Below are 25,119 nucleotides of genomic sequence, written 5' to 3'. Positions count from 1 at the left end.
TCACTGGGTGCACTGTGGTCCTGAGCTGTGCTGGAATGGCTCACAGACACGCACATGTGCTTTCCATGCCACTCACACAAGAGTGCCTGAAGGTCAGATTTGGATTTTCTTTTCTTTTTTAGGATATTATTGAGTTGAAAGAGAGAGAGAGAGCGAGAGAAGGGACAGAGGGAGAAGCAGAATCCCCGTTGAGCACGGAGCAGGAAGCAGGCCTCGATCCCAGGATGGATCATGACCTGAATGGAAGACAGAGGCTAACTGACTGAGCCACCCACATGCCCTTCTCTTTTTATCTGTTAATATGTGGTTTCTTGGGAATCCACTTAAAAAATACTTTGAGATATTGCTAATCCTTTGGATTGGTTTTCTTCTTATATTACAAATGGTAGGGAGCTCAAATTCAAAATTAACTTTATTTTCTGCCAAAGGACTCGATTTGCTCTTTTAGTATTTCCTTTTTCTTATTTTTTAAAAATAAACATATAATGTATTATTGGCTCCAGGGTTACAGGTCTGCGAATTGCCAGGTTTACACACTTCACAGCACTCACCGTAGCACATAGCCTCCCTATTGTCCATAACCCCATCACAGTCTCCTGACCCCCTTACCCCCAGCAACCCTGTTTGTTTTGTGAGATTAAGAGTCTCTCATGGTTTGTTTCCCTCCCGATATCATCTTGTTTCATTTATTCTTTTCTTACCCCCAACCCTCCTGCACATTGCATCTCCACTTCCTCATATCAGGGAGGTCATATGATAGTTGTTTTTCTCCAATTGCCTTATTATGCTAAGCATAACACGCTCTAGTTACATCATGAATGGTAAGATTTCATTTTTGATGGCTGCATAGTATTCCGTTGTGTGTGTGTGTGTGTGTGTATATATATATATATATATATATATATATATATATATATATATATATATATATACCACATCTTCTTTATCCATTCATCTGTTGATGGACATATAAGTTCTTTCCATAGTTTAGGTATTGTGGACATTGTTGCTATAAACATTCAGGAGCATGTGCCCCTTCAGAGCACTACATTTGTATCTTTAGGGTAAATACCCAGTAGTGCAATTGCTGGGTCATAGGGTAGCTCTATTTTCCAACTTTTAGGAGCCTCCATGCTGTTTTCCAGAGTTGTTGCACCAGCTTGCATTCCTACTAACAATGCAGCAGGGTTCCCCTTTCTCCACATCCTTGTCAGCATCTGTCATTTCCTGACTTGTTAATTTTAGCCATTATGACTAGTGTGTTTAGATTTGTATTGCAGTTTAGATTTGTATTTCCCTGATGCCGAGTGATGTGGAGCACTTTTTCATGTGTCTGTTGGCCATCTGGCTGTCTTCTTTGCAGAAATGTCTGTTCATGTCCTCTGCTCATTTCTTGATTGGATTATTTGTTCTTTGGGTGTTGAGTTTGCTAAGTTCTTTATAGATTTTGGACACTAGCCCTTTATCTGGTATGTCATTTGAAAATATCTTCTCCCATTCTGTCGGTTGTCTTTTGGTTTTGTTAACTGTTTCCTTTGCTGTGCAAAAGCTTTTGATCTTGATGAAATCCCAATAGTTCATTTTTGCCCTTGCTTCCCTTGCCTTTGGCAGTGTTCCTAGGAAGAAGTTGCTGTGGCTGAGGTTGAAGAGGTAGCTGCCTGTGTTCTCCTCAAGGATTTTGATGGATTCCTTTCTCACATTGAGGTCCTTCATCCATTTTGAGTCTATTTTCATGTGTGGTGTAAAGAAATGGTCCAGTTTCATTTTTCTGCATGTGGCTGTCCAATTTTACCAACATGATTTGTTGAAGAGGCTCTCTTTTTCCCATTGGACATTCTTTCCTGCTTTGTCAAAGATTAGTTGACCATAGAGTTGAGGGTCTATCTCTGGGATCTCTATTCTGTTCCATTGATCTATGTGTCTGTTTTTGTGCCAGTACCCTTCTTTCTTGATGATGACAGCTTTGTAATAGAGCTTGAAGTCTGGAATTGTGATGCCACCAACTTTGGATTTCTTTTTTAATATTCCTTTGGCTATACAAGGTCTTTTCTGGTTCCATATAAATTTTAGGATTGTTTGTTCCATTTCTTTGAAAAAAAAAAAGGATGGGATTTTGATAGGAATAGCATTAAATGTGCTTTGGGTAGCAGAGACATTTTCACAATATTTTTTTCTTCCAATCCAGGAACATGCAACATTTTTCCATTTCTTTGTGTCTTCCTCAATTTCTTTCATGAGTACTTTATAGTTTTCTGAGTATAGATTCTGTGCCTCTTTGGTTAGGTTTAACTGTATGTATCTTATGGTTTTGGGTGCAATTGTAAATGGGATTGACCCCTTAATTTCTATTTCTTTTGTCTTGTTGTTGGTGTAAAGAAATGCAACTGATTTTTGTGCATTGATTTTATATCCTGACACTTTACTGAATTCCTATACAAGTTCTAGCAGTTTTGGAGTGGAGTCTTTTGGGTTTTCCACATATAGTGTCATATCATGTTCAAAGAGTTATAGTTTGACTTCATCTTCGATGATTTGGATGCCTTTAGTTTCCTTTTGTTGTCTGATTGCTGAGGCTAGGACTTCTAGTACTATGTTGAGTAGCAGTGGTGATAATGGACATCCCTGCCATGTTCCTGATCTTAACAGAAAAGCTTTCAGTTTCTCTCCATTGAGAATATATCTGTGGTGGGTTTTATATAAATGGCTTTGATAATATTGAGTTATGTGCCCTCTATCCCTATACTTCGAAGAGTTTTGATCAGGAAGGGATGCTGTTCTTTGTCAAATACTTTTTCAGCATCTATTGAGAGTATCATATGGATCTTGTTCTTTCTTTTATTAATGTATTGTATCACACTGATTGATTTGCAGATATTGAACCAACCTTGCAGCCCTGGAATAAATCCCACTTGGTCATGGTGAATAATCCTTTTAATGTACTGTTGGATCCTCTTGGCTAGTATTTTGGTGAGAATTTTTGCATCTGTGTTCATCAAGTATATTGGTCTGTAATTCTCTTTTTTTGGGGATCAAGGTAATGCTGTCCTCATAAAATGAGTTTGAAAGTTTTCCTTCCATTTCTATTTTTTGGAACAGTTTCAGGAGAATAGGAATGAATTCTTCTTTAAATGCTTGGTAGGATTCCCCTGGGAAGCCGTCTAGCCCTGGGCTTTTGTTTGTTTGGAGATTTCTGATGACTGTTTCAATCTCCTTACTGGTTATGGATTTGTTCAGGTTTTCTATTTCTTCCTGGTTCAGTTGTGGTCATTTATATGTCTCCAGGAATGCATCTATTTCTTCCAGATTGTCAAATTTGTTAGCATAAATTTGCTCACAGTATGTTCTTATAATTGTTTGTATTTCTTTAGTGTTGGTTGTGATCTTTCCTCTTTCATTCATGATTTTATTTATTTGGGTTCTTTCTCTTTTCTTTTTGATAAGTCTGGCCAGGGGTTTATCAATCTTATTAATTCTTTCAAAGAATAAGCTCCTAGTTTCCTTGATTTGTTTTTTGTTTTTTGGGGTTTTTTTTTTTTTGGATTCTATTTCATTGATTTCTGCTCTGATCTTTATTATTGCTCTTCTCCTGCTGGGTTTAGGCTTTCTTTGTTGTTCTTTCTCCAGCTCCTTTAGGTATAGGGTTAGGTTGTGTATTTGGGACCTTTCTTGTTTCTTGAGAAATGCTTGTATCGCTATATATTTTCCTCTCAGGACTGCCTTTGCTTTGTCCCACAGATTTTGAACTGTTGTGTTTTCATTATCATTTGTTTCCATGAATTTTTTCAATTCTTCTTTAATTTCCTGGTTGACCCATTCATTCTTTAGAAGGATGCTGTTTTTTTTTTTTTTAAAGATTTTATTTATTTATTTGAGAGAGAGACAGTGAGAGAGAGCATGAACGAGGAGAAGGTCAGAGAGCGAAGCAGACTCCCCATGGAGCTGGGAGCCCGATGCGGGACTCGATCCCGGGACTCCAGGATCATGACCTGAGCCGAAGGCAGTCGTCCAACCAACTGAGCCACCCAGGCGTCCCTAGAAGGATGCTGTTTAGTCTCCATGTGATTGGGTTCTTTCCAAATTTTTTGTGATTGAATTCTAGCTTCAGAGCATTGTGGTCTGAAAATATGCAGGGAATGATCCCAATCTTTGATACAAGTTGAGACCTGATTTATGACCCAGGATGTGATCTATTCTGGAGAATGTTCCATGTGCACTAGAGAAGAATGTGCATTCTATTGCTTTGGGATGGAATGTTCTGAATAGATCTGTGATGTCCATCTGGTCCAGTGTGACATTTAAGGTCTTTATTTCCTTGTTGATCTTTTGTTTGGATGATCTGTCCATTTCAGTGAGGGGAGTGTTAAAGTCCTCTACTATTTTTGTATTATTGTCGATGTGTTTCTTTGATTTTATTATTAATTGGTTTATATATTTGGCTGCTCCCATGTTAGGGGCATAGATATTTAAAATTGTTAGATCTTCCTGTTGGACAGACCTTTTGAGTATGATGTAGTGTTCTTCCTCATCTCTTATTATAGTCTTTCGCTTAGAATCTAATTGATCTGATATAAGGATTGCCACCCCAGCTTTCTTCAGATGTCCATTAGCATGGTAAATTGTTTTCCACTCCCTCACTTTAAATCTGGAGGCGTCTTTGGGTCTAAAATGAGTTTCTTGTAGGCAACATATTGATGGGTTTTGTTTTTTTATCCATTCTGATACCCTGTGTCTTTTGATTGGGGCATTTAGCCCATTTACATTCAGGGTAACTATTGACAGATATGAATTTAGTGTCATTGTATTGCCTGTATGTTGACTGTTACTATATATTGTCTCTGTTCCTTTCTGATCTACTACTTTTAGGGTCTCTCTTTGCTTAAAGGATCCCTTTCAATATTTCCTATAGAGCTGGTTTGGTGTTTGCAAATTCTTTCAGTTTTTGTTTGTCCTGGAAGCTTTTTATCTCTCCTATTTTCAATGATAGCTTAGCTGGATATAGTATTCTTGGCTGCTTGTTTTTCTCACTTCGTTCTCTGAATATATCATGCCAGTTCTTTCTGGCCTGCCTGGTCTCTGTGGATAAGTCCACTGCCAATCTAATATTTTTACCATGGTATGCTATAGACTACTTTTCCCGGGCTGCTTTCTGGATTTTCCCTTTGTTGCTAAGACTTGTAAATTTTACTATTAGGTGACGGGGTGTGGGCCTATTCTTATTGATTTTGAGGGGGGGGGGTTCTCTGCACCTCCTGGATTTTGATGCTTGTTCCCTTTGCCATATTAGGGAAATTCTCTACAATAATTCTCTCCAGTATACCTTCTGCTCCCCTCTCTCTTTCTTCTTCTTCTGAAATCCCAATTATTCTAATTGTTTCATCTTATGATGTCACTTATCTCTTGAATTCTCCCCTCGTGATCCAGTATTTGTTTGTCTCTCTTTTACTCAGCTTCTTTATTCTCTGTCATTTGATCTTCTATATCACTAATTGTCTCTTCTGCCTCATTTATCCTAGCAATAAGAGCCTCCATTTTTTATTGCACCTAATTAATAGCTTTTTTTATTTCAACTTGGTTAGATTTTAGTTCTTTTATTTCTCCAGAAAGTGCTTTTATTTCTCTGGAGAGGGTTTCTCTAATATCTTCTATGCCCTTTTCAAGCCCAGCTACAACCTTGACAATCATCATTATGAACTCTAGAGCTGACATATTATGTATATCCATATTGATTAGGCCCCAAGCATTTGGTACCGCCTCTTGTTCTTTTTTTGGGGGGTGAGTTTTTCCGCCTTGTCGTTTTGTTCAGATAAGAATATACGAAGGAGCAAATAAAATTCTAAAAGGGTGGCAAAGACCCCAGGAAAATGTGCTTTAACCAAATCAGAAGAAACCCTAAATTGTGGGGGGAGGGAGAGGAATAAAAAGAAGTTCAGAAAAAAAAATTTTTAAAAAAGAAAACAAATAAAGAAAAAATATAAAAAAGGAAAAAATAATATATATATAGACTGGTGACTCGAACAGGGTCACCCACTTAATTTGGGGAGTATTTTGGTCTCTTAGAAGAAACTACTTCCCCAAATTTTAAAGAATGAAAAATATATATAAGGGTAAACACAATGAAGGGATGGAATACGCCTATAAAGAAAAAAAATTTTTTTTAAATTTCTAAAAAAGGAGTTGATAAAGTAAGTTGGCTGGGAGAATAAAGAAAAAGAAAGTGGAGAGAATTTGCTTGGGCTGGAGACCAGAACAAGCCCAGAGCTAGATTTAGGGTATATTTTGATCTTTTTGAAGAAGCTGTACCCCACAATTTTTAGAAGAAAAACCCTATGTGTATACAAAAAATAAAGTTAGATACAATGAAGGATAGAATATGACTATAATAATAAAGGTTCAAAAAAGATTTTTTTTTATGAAAGGTATTGTTAATATAAACTAGTTAAAAAACGTTAAACAAGGAAAGGGTAAAAGTTAAAAAAATTAGCAGAAGGAAAACTATAAAATTAAAAAAAATTAATTAACTGCAAGACTAAAGAATTATGGGGAGAAAGCCATGAATTCCGTGCCTTGCTTTTTCCTTTTCTGGAATTCCATTGTTCTCCTTGGTAAGTGAACTTGGTCTTGGCTGGGTTTCTTGCTGACCTTCTGGGGGAGTAGCCTGTTGTAGTGATTCTCAAGTGTCTTTGCCCCAGGCAGAATTGCACCGCCTTTACCAGGGGCCGGGCTAAGTAATCCTTTGGGTTCACTTTCAGGAGCTTTTGTTCCCTGAATGCTTTCTGTCAAGTTCTGGAGGACGGAATGAAAATGGAGGCATCCCAGTCTCCGGTCCGGTCCGGAGGAGCCGAGAGCTTGAGGCCACACTCCTCCGTGTGTCCTCGGAGAAAAGCGCTCATCACTCCCGTCTCCCTGGCTTCCGGCCATGCTCTGAGCTCACCCAGCCTGCGATCAAGCTTCTTTGTCTCTGGCACATAGCCCTGCCTGGAGTCTCTGATCCCCGCAGATCCCTGAGCTCTTCTGGAGGTGTCTCCCTGGATCTTGTGGGGACCCCGCTCACAGAGCAGTGGCCTGTGCCACAGACCATGGTTCAAGGTAACCCCAAGTTGAGAACTCGCTCCTCGGCTCCATCTCTGCAGCAGGCTTTACTGCTCTAATACCTACGAGCTCTGCCACACTCAGACACCCCTGATCCTTTTGTGACCCGTGGGACCTGAGACCACACTATCCCCGTGTGGGCGTTACCCCTGTTTAGCCTCTGGAGTGATGTCCCTCACTGGAGCAGACTTTTAAAAGTCCTGATTTTGTGCTCCGTGTTCTGCTGCTTGCCAGGAGCCGGCCCCAGCCCCCATTGTCTATCTTCCCGTCGCCTTGGATTCACTTCTCCGCCGGTCCTACCTTTCAGAAAGTTGTCGATTTTCTGTTTCTAGAACTGTTGCTCTTCTTCTCTTCGATCTCCTGTTGATTTGTAGTTGTTCTCAATGGTTTGATAAGCTATCTAGCTGATGGCCTGCACCTGATGTCCTCTACGCCTGCCACTTCTCCTGCCATCTTGACTCCTCCCCCCTCTTTCAACAATTCCCGTAGCTCTTGCAGTCCATCTCCTACTTGTGTAGCCTGTCTTAGGGCTTGAACAGTATTCTAGAGACAAGGTCATGTATCTGAGTGGTTACCGGTCGTACATGAAAAGCTTCATCCAGATGGTCCATCTGTGGGCATACACAGCAAATAAAGTCCGCAGTTTATAATCGTGGTTGTGATCCAAGGAATGCTCTTGCTGGAAACACCCAGAGGTCCTATCTGTTAGTAAGAAAATCAGAGTGTTTCCTCAGCTCCCCTCTGTTCACGTCCCAGGACCGGTGTTATTCCCAGGATTACAAAAATGCCTTGTATCTTCCTTAATTCTCAATTGCCCAAAGGAAGAAGGCCCAGCCCCAGGCCTTTTGGCTTCAGGAGCAGCACAGTGCTTGGCATACGTAGGGGCAGTGGGACCTCGAGAGGGGCACGTTGGGGAGGCACGAGAGAAGAGCGGGTCTGAGAATGGGGCATGGAACCCTGCGGGCCAGAGGGTCCTCTGGAAGCTGGAGCAGGGCAGGCTCCGGAGGGCCGGGTCACTGGGGCTCAGATCACCAAGGGCGCCATGGATCACAACACCATTGCTCTAAAGTGTCCATGGGGAAGGACAGGGCTCCTTTTGTACCTATCTCGTCTGTTCCTGGGGTGCACACAGACTCTGCTGCCTGTGGCGCTGGCCCAGGCCTGGGGACTCCTGTCCCAAAGTGTGTGTTGTGGGGTGGGGGGGTGCTGAGAGGGGACAGGGAGTCAGCAGGCTAGGAGCATGATCTCCGAGTTCCTCTTCCTCATCTTCAGCTTCTCTGACCCATCAGGCCTCACTGTGTCTTTCCTGAATCCCCTCTTTCCTTGGCTTCCAGGACACCACACCCTCCTACTCTCCATCTTGACCCACTGCCTGTCTCTGTCTGCCTCTCCTCTAAGGACCAGAGACAACCAGAGTCTGTCTCCTTCTCCATCTGGGCCTCTACCCTACATGCCTCTGATGACCCAATATGGGTTTTCAGCCCTGACCTTTCCGGATGTCTTAGCTCAGACTGATAAAACAAATTACCTCCGGGGGGGGGGGGAGCGGAGTGGGGGCGGTGTCTGAACAGCAAGGATTTATTTCTCACAGCTCTGGAGCCCCACGGCCAAGCTCAGGGTGTCAGCATGATCGCTTCTCAGTAAGGGCCATCTCCCTTCCTTGCAATGGCTGCCTTCTCTGTCCTGACAATGGCCTGTCCTTCGGGATGGTGCACTCAGAGAGAGAGGATACGAAAAGAAAACCCTATTACATGTTGCCTTCAGAAGACCACTTTACATATAAAGACATACGTAAGCTGAAAAAGAAATGAATGAAAAAAAGATATGGCATGGAGACAGTAAGCATAAGAAGGCTAGTGTGGCTATTTCATTTCATTTTCCAGGTTTATTCAGATACAATCAACATATCATCTGGCATTGAACATCACATGAAACGGACTTCCAAACAGAGATGATTACTGAGATAAAGAGAAACATCTCATCACGAGACAAGGACCAATTCACATGGACGTAACACCAATGTGTATCCATCTAATAGAGCCTGAAAAGACATGAAGCAAAGATGGACAGAAAGAAAGGGTCAAAGACACAGTTTCCCAGTCAGCACAGGAGAGAGTAACAGCCTCTCTCAGCGAGTGATAGAAAAATTAGAGAAAACCCAGGGGAGACATAAAAGATGAAACACTCGGGTACCCACTCTCTTGATCTAGTTGATGTCTGTAGGACAACCTACTCAATGGCAGGAGACACACCTTGTTTTTAAGGGCACCAGGACCATACAGCAAGGTAGACCACACTACTGTATTCACGACAGACTTAAGTTAGAAACCAGCATATCTTAGATTTCGAACAAGCTCCAAATACTGGGAAATTAAACAACCCATTTGAACTGATGGTTCAAAACCCAAACAAGGGCAAGTAGAAATAGTTTAAATTGAATGATAAGAAAACTAGGCACGCATGCAGGAGGCAGTTTAGCAGTGTTTGGTGGGACATTTACAGCATTAAATGCTTCTAGAGAAATGAAGATCTAAAGCCAAGGATTGGGCGTTTCATCCTAAGAAAGTAGGGAAAGCAAATCAAGAAACCCAGAGTCAGACCTCCCTGGGCTCTCAGCGAGTTCACATCCCTGTGGTTTTGGCCAGGAATAGGTGAGGGGTATTTGCAGGCTTTGGGGAGCCTTGTGCTGCCTTAATTAGATGAGCAGTCATGCGGCCAGGCAGGGGTCAGGGTACCACGGGGCCCACCCATTATTACCCACTGAGTTCGAACCGTAGCCCACGAATCAGCCCTCCGCCAGACACGGAGGTAGTCTGGACCCTGAGGCCCGCCTCCCCTCCCCCTCGCCCCCTTCCAGGCCCGCGCCCGCCACGGCGGTTTGCCAGACCCTGCGGTTGCGGCAGCGGCTCCCAGGTTCCCAGGCAGGTGGCGCTATGGGGCGCAGAGCCCAGCTTCTCCTCCTCCTCTTGGGCCTGGGCCTGGGCCTAGGTCGCGGGCGCCTCCCGCGGCCCACCACTCCCCACAGGGACCTGGCTGTCATCCCCGACTCCCGGGCGACCGCCTCACCAGAGTCCGGACCCCGCCGCCCGGATGCAGCCTCGGCCCACGGCCCCCCGCCAGCCGCCTGGACTCGCGGCCCAGCCCTCGGAGACGCGGCCGCGCTGCGCGCTTGGAGGGCCGCCCCGGGCCTCGGGGAGCCGGCCGGCAGCGCCCGCGTCCACCTGCGGCCCCGCGCGGCCCCTGGCGGCGGCGTGATCCTGGCCGGTGGCGGCCGCCTCTGCCTGCCCCGCGGCCCCGCGCGCCCGCTCTGTGTCCTGCTGCGCGTCCGGCTGCGCGCGCGCTTGGCCGCCGCGCCCGCGCTCGTGCACCTGCGGCTGTCTGCGCGCCGCGGCCGGCTGTCCCTGCTGTGGCGCACCGCGCTGCCCCGCGCGCCCGGGCGCCCGGAGTGGACCTTCTGGCTCGTGCCGCTGCGGCCCGCCGGCCCTCGGCGCCCCCGCCGTTCCACCTCCGACCTGCCGGCCGCCGGGCCTCGCCCCTCCGCGGGCTTCGTGGCCCAAACGCAGTGTCCCACGGATGGGCCCACGCCTGTTGTCCTGGAAGCTCTCACCTCGGATGGGCCTCAAGCCATCCAGTCTTCCGTGTCCTGCCAGGTATCCCCAGAGGCGCCGTGTGAGATCACCATGGTGAAGATCAACAGGAACAAAGATGGTGAACCCTTGGTGCTGACCAGGAAGATGGAGGCTACCCTCAATGCCACCTACAAGTACAACTGTGCGAACTCCACCTTAGTCGTTACGTACTGGCAGGTGTTTTTCGTCCACTCGGTACATGAACTGCCCCAGTGGCACAGACCATTGGACATACCAATCTCGAAATCAGGGAGGGTACCAACATTTCTACATATCCCTCCAAAATCTTTAACTTGGGGGGTGTATGTGATGAGATTCGTAGTCGATGTCTACATGAATCCAAATAGGCCTCAGGCCTCGGCCTCAGATTTCATGTATGTCAGCATCGTTAGAAGTGACCTAGAAGCAGTTATTCCTGGGGGTCCCAACAGAACAATCAAATTCACAGATCAGCTGGTTCTGGATGGAACGGGGTCGTCGGATCCAGATTCGGACAACCCTTCGCAGGGACTCCGTTTTTCTTGGTACTGTACCACGGATCCAAAAAACTACCAGGGATATAAAATCACAGTGATGAGCAACAGCGTCTGCGTCCCACAGCAGACTGATCTGAACTGGAAGGAAGCCTCTGGCCCTGTCCTCACACTTCAGCCAGGAACACTGAAAGGTGGAGGTGTGTATTTCATCAGAATGGTGATCCGCAAGGGTGATAGGAGAGCCCATGTTGATAGAAAGGTACACGTGCTCAAAGGACCCGCCCCCGCAGCATACATCTCGTGTATTGAAAATTGTGATGCCGTTTTGGGTATTTCAGCCAGATTTTCTTTGTTTCTCCATTGCACAACTGGTTCAACAAGCCAGGATGTGTATAAATGGTCGATTCTGTCATCTCTAGGGGATGAGGTAAACTTTGATTGGGTGAAGCACACCACAACAGGGAGGAATGGGGCTTATTTGTCTATAACAGCTTTTGCTTTGAAGGATTTTCCTGAAGCTAAGTTTTGGGCTTCTGTGCATCTAGCAACTTGGAGTGGGCATAACGTGGACTTGAAGCACCCGTTTGTTATTAACTATGTCCCTGAAACCGGAGAGTGCAGCATTAATCCACCTACAGGAGTTGCCTTTGTTACCAGGTTTGTCATCCGGTGCGATAATTTTAAGGATAAGAACATCCCACTTACGTACAAAATGGTAGTCTCTGATTTGTATGGTTTGGGTCAGATCAGTTCTGTAAAAGAGAACACCTTGGGGGCCATCCTGTATTTGGGGAATGAGTCCACATCGCCCCCTTCATTTCTCCCCGTGGGTGTGTTGGCTAATCGTTATGCGATGAAGATATCTATTCAGGTGTATGACTCTCTAGGAGCTTTTTCTCAGGCGACTTTGTATGCAACCGTACATGCCCCTACGGATAAAATGTCAGCGAAGGGCGTGCTCGATCGCTTATTCAATTTCACCATGGGACCAAATTCATCGCTATCTACTTTGCTTGACAGCCAGGAATTTCTACCTGCAGGCTATTTAATATATATAGCAGCTTCTGTTTTGAATATCATGAAACCTGAATTAAGTTTGGAAGCTGACAAAGCCAGACTCCGGGAATACCTTGTCAACCAGACTTTCATTCTTCCCAATAGCACTTTGGTGGAAATTAGCCAGGTAGTCATGAGTGTTACTGAGTTAACCCAGACGACCACTGGATTCACTCGAATGGCTCAGAAACTGGCCACAGTGAGGATTTGGCTAGCAAATCGAGCCCTACAACAGTCTCGACAGAAGGATTCACACGTTTACTCTGAACAAATAGAAACAGTGAGCACTGGGATATTAACAACTTTGTCTAATATTTTGAAACTCACCGTTAGCTATGAAGTGGTCGATGAGCCTTTCTACGTATTGGAATCGCTAGCAGACACAGTATTGGTGGGTAAAGTACCAGGGAACGAGACCACTGCAATGACAGCCTCTAGCTTTAAGGTGTACCTCAGGAAAACTGAAAAGTGGGATGTTACCAATATCTTTAGGAATGAGAAAAGCAGTCAATATTATTTTCGTCCGACGCTAAATGTGAGTATTATTCCTAGTTTACCTGAAAACGCTCCAATTTCCACCATGTTTTGTGAGTTTGCAGATGATCCCTTTCCTTGGATGAATGATCAGGAAAGCTGTTCGGCAGAGGTGGTTGGATTCAGGATGACAGGAACCACACCTGACGGCGATGTGGTCGAGATCATGCCTGATGTAGCAGAAGTGTACATCGCCAGAAAAAACTTGAGCTTTGCAGCATTTAACCTCACAGTGGGACCCGAGAGTGAGACCGAGGGAGCTGATGAGTCCTTGAAAAGGACGACAGGGAAGTTTAGGGTTGAGGTGGACAGCAGTGTAGTGAAGGAGTTGCTGGTCCACATTGTGACCGAAGTGACCGTGTTGTTCACGGTGTTGGTGTACGCTGGCAGTGAAATTACCCCCACTGCTCTGGTCGCCACCTTCCTTGTGCCCCATGACTTCCCTCCCATGACCAACCAGAGTGACCTGTTTGACTCAGCCTGTGCCGTTAGGGAGGCCCGCGTGGTTTGCCTTCCAGCGTCCCTGCTGCAAGTCATAGCTCAGCGAGGCGGCTCGCCTGAGTGCACCTTGGTCATAGCTCTGCAGGCACCTCGTTTTGTCCTGGCAGCCAATGATAAGCTCGTGAGAATCGCTCTTTTCAGCGCTCACTGCCTAGACATGTATGGGATCCAGAGCGATTGGAGAGAAGATACCTGTGTTCTCGGAGAGAGGACCACGTGGCGAAGAGTGCACTGCATCTGCCAAAGGACAAGGAGGGTCCGGCGGCAGCTGGATCTAATAAAACAAGCCAGCAGGCACTTGCAAACCCACTTTTTGACGGCCACTGTGATTGTGATCCCCAATGCTGTGGACCTACGTTTGGAGGTCATCAAGAACGTCACCCATAACCCTGTGACGCTCTTCACTGTGCTTTGCATTATGCTGATGTACATAATCCTAGCTTTCTGGGCCTTACACAGGGATGACATGGATCAGTATCTTCGGCAACACGTGATAATTCTACTTGATAATGATCCATATGATAAGGTGTGCTACCTCGTGACGATTTTTACTGGAAGCCGTTATCGGGCCCGGACAAGGGCTGATGTCTTCATGCAACTTATGGGAACCGAAGGTGCCAGCGATGTGCATTGTCTGAGCCATCCGTATTTTACAACCTTCTACCGGGGAGGCATCAACACTTTTCTCCTAACCACGAAAAGGGACTTGGGGGACATCCATTCCATTCGTGTGTGGCACAACAATGAGGGCAAATCCCCCAGCTGGTATCTAAGCAGAGTCAAGGTAGAAAATCTGTTCAGCCGACACATCTGGCTGTTTTTATGCCGGGAATGGCTTTGTATTGACACCTCCTTGGACAGAACATTTCGTGTTACCGACCCAGACCAGCCTATCAACAGAAAGGACTATTTCTTGATTGATTCAACTTACAAGCTGGGGAGAGATCACATGTGGTTCTCTATTTTCTCTGGCATCATTGCTAAACCATTCAGCAGGCTGCAGAGACTGTCCTGCTGTTTGGCAATGCTGATGGCCTCCCTTCTGTGTAATATTATGTTCTTTAATCTTGACAGAGCAGAAGAAATGGTTTCAAAGGAGGGGCGTTATGTCAGGTCATTGATGATAGGACTGGAAAGTGTCTTAATTATGATCCCTCTGCAAATACTAATAATTTTTGTCTTCACCTACTCCCAGAGGGAACCTCTTGTGACTCTAGAAAGGGTATCTCCCAGGAAGCATTATGTGGTACCCGAAAGTGGATACTGGGAGGAATATCTGGAAAAGTGGCATGCTCAGGAGACTGTGCATGAACCCATCATGGAAGCTTCCAGGTCTCCACCTCAGAAAAGACAGAGAGATCACAAGTATTTAGCCAAAGAGCCTTCCATTGCATGGCACATGCATACGAAAGGAGCAAGCAAGGCCACAGGTGCCAAGGAAAAAAATATAAATGCTAGTAACACAAACATAAATAACAATCAAGATGTTGCTGGTGGAAAAGACCATGCAGGTCCTGTAGAACTCAAAAGGAAGAGCAGGATCGTTCTGCCCTGGTTTTGCATTTATATAGCTTGGTTCTTGGTTTTTGCTGCATCTACTATATCTTCGTTCTTCATTGTATTTTATGGTCTGACCTATGGCTATGAAAAGTCAATGGAATGGCTCTTTGCATCATTTTGTTCATTCTGTCTGTCGATTTTTCTGGTGCAGCCATGTAAAATTATACTCTTGTCAGGCTTCAGAGCAAGTAGGGCCAAGTATTGTAAAAATCTTTCTTGGGCAGGCAGGTTCGGCCTCACTGAGATCACTCTTCGCAGCAAACTGAGCCAAGAAGAAATGGGAAGGCGTCACGAGCAGATCATGGAGCTCCGAAGATCGAGGATGTACCAGCCCCTCACCAAAGACGAAATCCTAATATTCAAGAGGAAGAAGGCAATTAAGAGAAGGGCTTTCCTGTTCCTGTGTTCCGTTCTGACTCACTTCATCTTTCTAGCCCTCCTGTTGAGGCTCGTCGCCCTCCTGCATCACACGGACAGCTTTTACTATAACCAGTTTGTTCGCGATCGGTTCTCTGTGGATCTCGGCTCGGTGACCAAGCTGGAGGACATCTACAGGTGGCTGAACAGCGTGCTGGTGCCCCTGGTCCACAACGACCCGAATCCAGCCTTTCTGCCCGACAGCTCCTCTAAAATCCTGGGGCTTCCACTGCTGAGGCAGGTGAGGGCAAGACCTGGCGATAAACTCTGCCTGCCTGCCAACTTTGCCCAAACCAGCATGGGAAGAGAAATCCATTGTCATCCCAGCTATGGCACTGACCCGGAAGACACCAGAAGCTACTCTGGCCTTTGGAACCAAGTTCTCAAGAGGCCTGAGGATAAGAATACCAATGGGTTTACTTACAAGCCTCCAGGGAAGATCTGGGGGTATGTCTCCCACGGACTCTTACACACCTATGGGTCGGGAGGCTATGCGTTCTATTTTTTCCCAGAGCAGCAGCCTTTTAATTCCACCGAGAGGCTCAGGGAACTCCAGAGCAGCGAGTGGCTTGATGAGAACACGTGGGCCGTGATTCTGGAGCTGACCACCTTCAACCCAGACGTCAGTCTGTTCTGTAGCATTTCTGTCGTTTTTGAGGCGTCTCAGTTAGGAGTTGTGAACACGAGCCTATCCGTGCACTCCTTCTCGCTTGCTGATTTCGACAGGGAGACTTCGGCAGAAATCTACTTGTATGTGGCCATTCTCATTTTCTTTTTAGCCTATGTGGTCGATGAGGGTTATATCATCATGCAAGAAAGGGCCTCGTACGTGAGAAGTGTGTACAATCTGCTCAACTTTGCTCTAAAATGCATATTTACTGTGCTGATTGTGCTCTTCTTTAGGAAGCACTTCTTGGCCACTGGCATAATTCGCTTTTACTTGTCGCACCCTGAGGATTTCATTCCGTTTCATGCGGTTTCTCAAGTAGATCACGCCATGAGGATCATTTTGGGTTTCCTGTTATTTCTGACCATTTTGAAGACCCTCAGGTATTCCAGAATCTTCTATGACGTGCGCCTGGCTCAGAGGGCCATTCAAGCGGCCCTTCCCGGCATCTGCCACATGGCCCTGGTGGTGTCCGTGTACTTTTTTGTGTACATGGCATTTGGCTACCTGGTGTTTGGTCAACACGAGTGGAACTACAGTAACCCGATTCATGCTACGCAGACGATATTCTCCTATTGCATTTCAGCCTTTCAGAACACTGAGTTCTCCAACAACAGGGTTCTGGGGGTCCTATTCCTCTCTTCTTTCGTGCTGGTTATGATCTGCATATTGATCAACTTGTTTCAGGCCGTGATTTTGTCTACCTATAAGAAAATGAAGCAGCCCGTGTATGAGGAACCATCAGACGAAGCGGAAGCAATGACCTATCTGTGTCGCAAGCTAAGAGCAATGTTTAGGTTTCTGACCTTCCAACCCAGGGACAAAGATGAACCAGAGTTCTTTGTCAACATGCTGTATGGGCAGCCAGAGAAGAATAGCCGGCAGTATCTGGGGCTGAAAACCAGAAACATCAAGGGGAAGAAAATGGTTTACCTTGTTGTGTGATGAGTGACAGGGTCAAGACCCACAGGCAAGAGACCCACCCCTGCCCCGGTGCTGGTTCTCTGAATGTTAGGAATGTTCAATGGCTCAGCAGTACTCTCTTCCCATGTCCTGCACAATGCACACCCCTACATTCTGAAGTGTCTCCACCTTTGGCCTCTACTCCTGAGTATTGGGATTCAGGGCATGTCTGCAACATGGGAGCCCAGGGCCGATTTCCCTCTAGAGTGATACTCATTGTCCGTGGAGCCCATAGATGTTTAGAGTAGTAGAGACCTGGTGTTGGGTAGGGAGCTCTAAAGGGTCCCCACTCTACTTCCCTAGGGTAGAGCATTTTCATTCTGCAACTGTGTCCCTCGGGGCTAGGTGTCAGGAGTTTGTGGGTTCCTCAGTTGCTCTGGGGGATCCCCTTGCAGAGCAGAGCATGGAAACGTCTCTCAGCCCGCTGCCTTCTCCACACCCCCAGCCCACCCCCCACCCATCCAGCTGGGCCAGGGCTGGAGGGACTTTGTGCCGAGATCAGGATCCGTCTTTTTGCTTTTGATTCTCGGGCTGGGATCTGAGGGTCGGAAGACTGAGCTTCCCATCTACTCCTGAGGGCTACTGCTAGTTAATGCTGTGAAATGTAATAGCTTTTTCCGGCCAGTAGACATGAATTTTGTTCAACAACAAAAAGGGTGTGTGTATGTGTGTGTGTGTTTGTGGGGAGGAGTGGGTTCACACCGATAGATAATAAGTGTTCTGTATATTGACTGTAAGAATTTGTGCATCCAGGTGTTGGGCTTTGGGCAATTTACAGCATGGTGGAATACTACAAAATAATAAAGAAAATGTGGTTCATTGTGTAAGAGCAATATGGCTCGCAACTCTTACAGTTCTGCTCAGAAGCATGTTCACTTATGTAGATGCCACTTTAAGCTTTATCGGAGTTAAATGTGAGATTGCTCCTGTGAGACTTGCTGTGATTTTTGCGTGAGGGGTGTATGTACAGGTGGATCCTGCCTTCCCCATGGAGAGCCAGTGAAGGCGGACAACTCAAGCAGCTGGGAACAACTTTGTCCCAAAATGTGAGATTTCTCCTGTGAGACTTGCCGTGATTTCTGTGTGAGGGATGTATGTAAAAATGGATCCTGCCTTCCCCATAGAGAGCCAGTGAAGGGGTCAACCCAAGCAGCTGGGAACAACTTTGTCCCAAGCCCTTGTTACTCACTCAGTGGCCCTGTGGTCCTGAGCTGTGCTGGAATGGCTCACGGACACGCACATGTGCTTTCCATGCCACTCACACAAGAGTGCCTGAAGGTCAGATTTGGATTTTCTTTTCTTTTTTAGGATGTTATTGAGTTGAAAGAGAGAGAGAGAGAAGGGACAGAGGGAGAAGCAGAATCCCCGTTGAGCACGGAGCAGGAAGCAGGCCTAGATCCCAGGATGGATCATGACCTGAGTGGAAGACAGAGATTAACTCACTGAGCCACCCACATGTCCTTCTCTTTTTATCTGTAAACATGTGGTTTCTTGGGAAACCATTTAAAAAATATTTTGAGGGGGCACCTGGGTGGCTCAGTGGATTAAAAAATATTTTGAGATACCGCCCATCCTTTGGATTGGTTTTCTTCTTATATTACAAATGGTAGAGAGCTCCAATTCAAAATTAACTTTATTTTCTACCAAAGAGAGTGATTTGCTCTTTCAGTATTTCCCGTAGCTCTCGTAGTCCATCTTCTAACTTGTGTAGCCTGTCTTAGGGCTTGAACAGTATTCTAGAGACAAGGTCATGTATCTGAGTGGTTACCGGTTGTACATGAAAAGCTTCATCCAGATGGTCCATCTGTGGGCAGACACAGCAAATAAAGTCCGCAGTTTATAATCGTGGCTGTGATCCAAGGAATGCTCTTGCTGGAAACACCCAGAGGTCCTATCTGCTAGTAAGAAAATCTGAGTGTTTCCTCAGCGCTCCCCGTGGTTCACGTCCCGGAATTGGTGTTATTCCCAGAAATGTCTTGTATCTTCCTTAATTCTCAATTGCCCAAAGGAAGAAGGCCCAGCCCCAGGCCTGGTGGCTTCAGGGGTCGCACAGTGCTTGCATACCTAGCAGCAGAGGGGCCTGGAGACGGGCACGTTGGGGAGGCACGAGGGAAGAGCGGGTCTGAGGCTGGGGCATGGGACCCCGTGGGCCCGAGGGCCCTATGGAAGCTGAAGGTGGGCAGGCTCCGGAGGGCCGGGTCGTTGGGGCTCAGATCGCCACCGGCATCCCTGGCCACACTTGGGGTAGCTCATGGACATGTCCGACGTGCGCACTGCTTTACCGTGTCCACGGGGAAGAACAGGGCTCCCTTTGATCCTGTCTTGGCTGCTGCCTGGGGTGGACACTGACAGTCTTGACCGTGGCGCTCGCCCAGGCCTGGGGGACCGGGACTCACATTTTAAAGGGGGTGTGGGGACAGGGAGTTAGGGATCTGGGTTCAGGCGCTCCCGTCCAGGCAAGTGTGTAGCGAGATGACGCTGGACGCGCTGCGGCCGCCTGGATTCTTCGAGGGCGGGTGGAAAATCCAAGAAGCATCGGAGAGCCTCAGAACGGTCACCAGCGCCGGTCCAGGGGCACGGCTCAGTCAGGAGGAGGGCGTGACCTTCCCTTTCCGACCCAGAGCCGCAGAGGCGGAAGTTCTCCAGAAAGCCCCGGGGCGGGCTGGGGGCGGGCTGGGGGCGGGCTGGGGGCGGGCTGGGGGCGGGCTGGGGGCGGGCTGGGGGCGGGCTCGCGCCTGCGCCGTACGTAGCCGCCGGGAGGCGGAGTCGCGCAGGCGCCGCGGGTCGTGCGCCGCGTCGTTCCCGGCGGCGCTTCCAGCTGGCGTTGCGGGGCGGTGTTGCCCGCGGTTGGGCGGTAGATGCGGAGGAGCCCAGGTTGCCAAGGTCCTGCGGCAGCCCGGGAGGTGCGCGGCCGTCCGGCGAACTGAGGCTCCGGTGGAGGTCGCGGGTGACACCGCGGTGGGACAGGGCCGCTGCCGGCCAGAAGCCCCGGGAGAGCGCGAGGGAGAGCGGCGGAGCCCGCAGCGGGCCCAGGGGCCGGCCTGCGCGTGCGCGCTCGCGGCCGGAAGCCCCGCTGCCGCCGGGGTGGAGCCGGAGAGCGGCGGGCCGTGGGGCCGCCAGGCCCGGCCCCGAACGTCGTGAGCGCCCGGCGCGGCCCGGCGCTTCGCGGACGGCGGCCCGGCGGGCGGCGGGGGCGCGCTCGCACAGACGCGCTCGCTGACCTCGGCCTCCTCAGAGCGTCCCCGTCAGAGACGCCGCCGCAGGCCGCTTCCGGCTCGGGCCGTGCGCAGCGCCGCGGCGGGAGCGAAAGCGCGGCGGGGCCCGTCGGCCGCGCGGAGGCGCGAGAGGAGCCGCCCGGGCTGTCGCGGCGAGCGAGCGGCGGCGGCCGCGGTCGGGCCCGCTGGTTCGAGGCCCCGGCCGGCCCGGCCTCGGCGCCGCTGCGGTGGGAGTCGGCCGCGCCCGCCGCGCCCTTGACGGGCCCGGTGTGCGCGGGGCGCCGTCGGCCCGCGGGTCGGAGCCGGCCGTGGGCGGCTCGGGGCCCGGCCGTCTCCGGAGCCCGCAGATGGAGGCGGGGGCGGGGCGCCGCGCCGCGGGCGTGTTCTCGTGCGGGCTCTGCGCGCTGACCGCTCCCTACAGCTACGTGGGCCCGGCGCCCCCCGACGCCCGCGCCGTCGTGTGAGTCCCGCTTCCCGCGCGCTGGGCCGGCCTTGGGGGGGCGGGGCGCCCGGTGTGGCGCTGGCTGCGGTGTCGCGTCGTCGCCCCACCGCGCCTGGGCTCTGGACGCGGCAGGCGTGACCTGCCGAGGCGCGGGGCAAGGCTCCTCCAGAAGCTCCGGGCCCGTGGTCCGCGCCCCGCGCGGGGAGCAGCACGTGCTGCGGCGGCCGGCGGGGAGCGTCGTGCTTCCGGCCGGGGCGGGGTCCGCCGCGGCCTCTTCCGTGGGGCCGGGCCGGGTCGCCGCTCGTCCGCTCCCTCGCGGACCTCGTCAGTGGGGAGCCTTGCTGCCCTCTCGCTCTGAGGCGCCTGGCCCTGGTCCCGCTGCCCGTGGATCTGCCCGGAGTCAGCCTGGCGCCAGCCGCTGCGTGCTGGGGCTTGGTCTTGACCTCGGACCTGCCCTCCTGGGAGGCCGCGCCGTGGGGCGGGCGGCCAGCGCGCTGCCCACCCCGCGCGCCGCTGCCACGGGCCTGGTGGCAGGCGCCAAGGCTGGCTTCCGGGCGGCTTCCTCTGCTGACCCGGACCGGGTGACCTCGCAGACGCTGTGCGCCTCCGCCGTGCGGGTGCGGCCGGCGCCGCGGGCAGGGACTAAGGCGCCCGGTTCTCCGTGCGTGCGGCAGGGCCCCGAGAGCGGAGCCGGAGGCGGCGCTCCCTGCGCGCGCCCCAGCGGTGGAGAGGGCTCGGGGCCCTGCGCTGCCGCCGCCGGCCTGCCCGCGGCCAGGAGCGGCTCCCCACGCCGCGGCTGCGGCTCGGGTTCCAGCCCGCCCCCCGCGGCTGGCCTTTCTGCTCCCTCTCGGGGGCACGGGGGGACTGGCCCTCCGCTCGTGACCCCCCCAGGGGTGCGGGCTCTGGGGAGGTCCATTCCGTGCCGCTGCCGGGCTTCCCTCGGCAGAGGTGCGGCGGGTCTGACCCCGGCGCCCGCACTGTCCCGCAGCCTCCTGGAGGAGAGTTACGTCATGAAGGACCCGTTCGCCTCAGACAAGCACAAGTTCCTGGTGCTCGGCTCCAAGTGCAGTGTGTGCAGCCGGCTGGTGTGCGTGGGCCCGGTGGGTACGCGGTGTGGGCTGCAGGGCTGCGGCTGCCTCTCCTTCCCTCCCCCCTTCTCCCCGGGGCCGGGACCCGCCCTTGATCATGGGAAAGGTGACGGGTGAGCCTTCCCCGAGGACAGTGTGAGCCTCAGCCTCCCCTTGTGGCCGTGATCCTGGGCGCCCTGCCCCGTCGTGGTGGGAGTGGGGGTTCTTGGAGGCCAGCTGGCCCGGCTCATGATGGAGCAGTCCTGCGGCCAGCGAGGTGCGCAGACAGGCAGAGGGGTGGGCGGGAGCTGCGCGGCCGGTCTCGGTGTTGGCTAAGCAGTGGCTGCTGACGCTTCTCCCTCTCCCAGCCATGCCAGTGGCCATTGTGCTTCTCTCCTTGGGAGGGTGACCTTCTTCCTACTTGTCCAGAGGAAGGAACTGTGCTTACGTGAGCAGTTGTTGTGGGTCAGGGCCTGTGCTTGGGGCCCGTTTTCCCAGGGCAGATTCCTTCGGTCCTGCCCCAAACCCTTCTGTGCAAGGCAGCATTGCTCCCGTCTCATCGGTGGGGACGGGGAGGTTCGATTGGCCAAGTAGGCCCAGGACACCAGGGTCGTGAGCCTCTCATTGGACAGCCCAGGGGCGGGTGGAGGCGGAGCCCTGGGGCTGAGTGCTGTGGCCCCTGTAACCCGGGTGACAGGCCGGGGTGGTCCCTGGGCACTCTGCTGGGGGGCAGAGTGTGGACAAGGCTGCTGCCTCACAGACCAGGCTGAAACACCCGCCTCTGTCCCTGAAGGGTCGGGGGGATGCGATTTGATGGGGAGAGACGAAGCCTTGGCAAGGCAGAGGCCTGCATGTTCGAGGACACGGGGTGGCATGTGAGGACTCAGCCGGAGAGAAGCAGCTGGGAAATGAAGACTGGAAAGGGGAGTTGGGCTGGTGTGGGCGAAGCCTTGAACGCCACACTCACACATTTGGGCTGCACTTGGTGAGCGGAGGAGAGGGTGCCCTGTGTGGTATCCGAGGTCCCCTGTGTTCTTGGAACAAGTGCTTGGTTGGTGGCGAAGTCCCCTCTCTCACGTGGGAACAGCTTTCCTCTGAGTACTACAGGGAGAACAGCCTTGTCTTAGCTGAGGCACACCCTGAGCTGCTGCAGCAAAGAGACCCCCAAAGTACGTGTTTTGGCTAAGACAGTCTTCACTTACTTTTCGTATGTGTAAGCGTCCAGAGCAAGTGCCACTGCCATTCTCACAGCACAGCCAGTTGCAGAAGGGGCCGGGAAGGCAGTCTTTGGACGGGGCCCTGGGCGGTGAATCCTAGGGGTTGCGTGGCAGAGGGTGGGTGCAGGGGACAGTGGCCGCGGTTGGACAGATCCAGCCTCCGGCCCAGACCAGCCGCTCGCTGGTGGCCGTTTTGGTCTGTGGAGCTGCGCCCAGCACCGGTGGGCACCAAGCACCTGTTGCACTGCTGGGATAACCAGGAGAGGGAAGGATCTAGGATCTCTGACAAGTTAGGTGTGGCCCGGGTTCCATCTTCTCATTGTTTCCACGTCACCTGTGGTGGAGCACGGTAGTCCCCAGAGAGTGTCTGTGCCATCCAGGCCCTCCCACCTGGGTTGACCCAGGCCTGCTTGCCTTGTTCTTCCCCACATCTTCACCAGTCTCACAGGGTGATTCCCACATGCTCAGGCCCCCGCCCCCCCACTGCTTGCAGGGGCTGGTGGGGACGCCTTGCCTGCTTCCTCCTCCCTGGAGGCTCTCCATTGTCTCTTTTAGTCTTAGGTGATGACCGCATTCTTGGAGGTGGCTGGCTAGTCCCCGGGCCCTGCTCTCCCTCCTGCGTTCTGGCCTTGGCCGCCACCTCCCTGATACAGCTGCCCCTGCCCTGCGCCCCCTGCCCCCAATACGTGGTGAAGGACTGGCCTCTGGGAGAAGTCGCACACCCCCCCGCTCTGTGGTACTTAGTCCCTGTCCTTCCCCTGTCCTCTTTCAGGAATGCAGTTTATTCTACTCCAAGAGGTTTTGCCTCCCCTGTGTCCAGGAGAACATGGACGCCTTCCCTCAGGAAATCCGGCAAGACTTGGAGAAAAGGAAAGCTCCATCAAAGAGGCCAGTCAGCCAGCCTGGCTCTCGGACATGAGTGCGCCGGATGCCGGGTTGGCAAGAGCACCTTGCACACAGCTCTGGGGCTGAGCTGGGAGCCGCCGTGCCCAGCCTTGTTCTGGGACAGGCAGGAGCAGTGTGTGCAACTGGAGTGAGCTGGGGCCCAGCCTGCCCCAGGAAGGTGACTGGGAGACGCAGAGAAGGCACTCAAAAGGCAGACCTTGGACCAGACATCCCGCAGACCCAACCCCATACAGAGCCCTCTCCAAGCTGAGACTGCAGGGCAGGAACTGAGGAATGGTTCAGAACTGGCACAATGGGAGGCCAGGGCTAGGCCTGCTGGCCCTTTGGCTCTCCTCCCAGACCTGAGGGCTCTAGGCCTTCCCGCAGGGTCATCCCCTGGCTCCTGCTTACAGGCGACAGACCTGGAGGGGCCTTTATGCCCTTCGCATGATTTCGTCAGATCCAGGAGCTGCCTCCAGGTAACATGCTGCTCCGCCTGGCCCCGAGGACACTGGAGTGAAGGGACAAAGCCCACTGCCCTGGTCCAGTATGGGGAGGCCCTCTGGTCACGCTGAGGGGTTGTGCTGTCCGTGCTCATGCAGAGGCGGAACAGCTGGATGGGGACTCTTGCTTTCTCCATCCAAGGAAGTGAGTGGTCATGCAGGGAAGACCTCACTCAGTGGGATGGTTCACAGCGAAGTGACCTGTGGGAAGGTGCCTGAGGTGTGTGGGGGAGCTGCAGATGCAACCGGGGGTCTGGGGGCAGTGGAGTTTTACTTCACATCCTCGTGGTGCTTGGAAAACGTTTAAATCTTGACCATGCGTTAGATCCGTAATTAAAAACCCAGAGAGCCAGTTAATGTTTTGAAAAGTAATCCTTCCCCAGATACATTTGCGAGGCAGATGTTCTCCTTGGCACTCCGGATCTGGCGTGGGTCGGGGGCCGGGGTGTTGCCACATGAAGCTTCTTCTGTCCTGTCTGTCCCGCAGGCTCTGGCTCCGGCCCCAGGCCCAGGCCCAGTCCAAGGCAGAGCAGTGCCTCCCCTGCCTTCCCTTCACACACACAGAGGCTCACGACTTGAGGTGCCGGCTTGCCCTTCTCCACAGGGAACTCCGCACAGCTCTGCAGGCTCCTGTAGCGGCCCCAGGGCACTCGTCCCTCCACGGGCACCCCTGCCCCGTGGCCCCCACCTTCGCCATGGGGAACACACTAAAGGGTGCGTTTGGCTCTGCCGGTTCTCAGAGGGCCGGAGCTGTTCTATCTTCGCCCCTGTTCTATCTTTAACTACCTGAAGGCCCGCTGACACTGTCCTGGGGGATGCCAGACAGTGGGTTTGAGAAGAGAATGAATAAAGAGCTTTTATTGGCTGATGGGTGCACTGGGTTTTATTTTCAGATGCT

At 51.3% G+C, this 25,119-nt stretch overlaps 2 protein-coding genes across 2 annotated transcripts; both read left to right on the top strand.

Moving 5' to 3' along the window:
- The first annotated feature begins 10,022 nt into the window (after positions 1–10,022).
- On the top strand, positions 10,023–17,817 carry LOC131839853 (polycystin family receptor for egg jelly-like). The gene has a single exon (XM_059187546.1). The coding sequence runs from the start codon at positions 10,023–10,025 to the stop codon at positions 16,872–16,874; it is 6,852 nt and encodes a 2,283-aa protein (XP_059043529.1). The 3' UTR covers positions 16,875–17,817.
- A 2,616-nt stretch (positions 17,818–20,433) lies between these two features.
- Positions 20,434–25,086, top strand: CDPF1 (cysteine rich DPF motif domain containing 1). The gene is made up of 3 exons (XM_059187281.1): positions 20,434–20,567; positions 21,538–21,649; positions 23,606–25,086. Exons 1-3 carry the CDS (start codon positions 20,455–20,457, stop codon positions 23,750–23,752), a joined length of 372 nt encoding a protein of 123 aa, XP_059043264.1. The 5' UTR covers positions 20,434–20,454; the 3' UTR covers positions 23,753–25,086.
- Positions 25,087–25,119: the final 33 nt, after the last annotated feature.

This window comes from Mustela lutreola, chromosome 8 (genome assembly GCF_030435805.1).
Source record: "Mustela lutreola isolate mMusLut2 chromosome 8, mMusLut2.pri, whole genome shotgun sequence".
Classification (NCBI taxonomy): domain Eukaryota; kingdom Metazoa; phylum Chordata; class Mammalia; order Carnivora; family Mustelidae; genus Mustela; species Mustela lutreola.
Note: the sequence above shows the minus strand (reverse complement) of the source record. Positions and strands in the feature narration are given on the sequence as shown.

What these genes read in the sequence shown, in the direction of transcription:
- LOC131839853 (XM_059187546.1), top strand. Translation starts at nt 10,023, where the DNA reads ATGGGGCGCAGAGCCCAGCTTCTCCTCCTCCTCTTGGGCCTGGGCCTG.
- CDPF1 (XM_059187281.1), top strand. Translation starts at nt 20,455, where the DNA reads ATGGAGGCGGGGGCGGGGCGCCGCGCCGCGGGCGTGTTCTCGTGCGGG. An exon ending in CCCGACGCCCGCGCCGTCGT is followed by an intron (nt 20,568 to 21,537) that starts GTGAGTCCCGCT and finishes ACTGTCCCGCAG; the next exon opens with CCTCCTGGAGGAGAGTTACG. An exon ending in GGCTGGTGTGCGTGGGCCCG is followed by an intron (nt 21,650 to 23,605) that starts GTGGGTACGCGG and finishes GTCCTCTTTCAG; the next exon opens with GAATGCAGTTTATTCTACTC.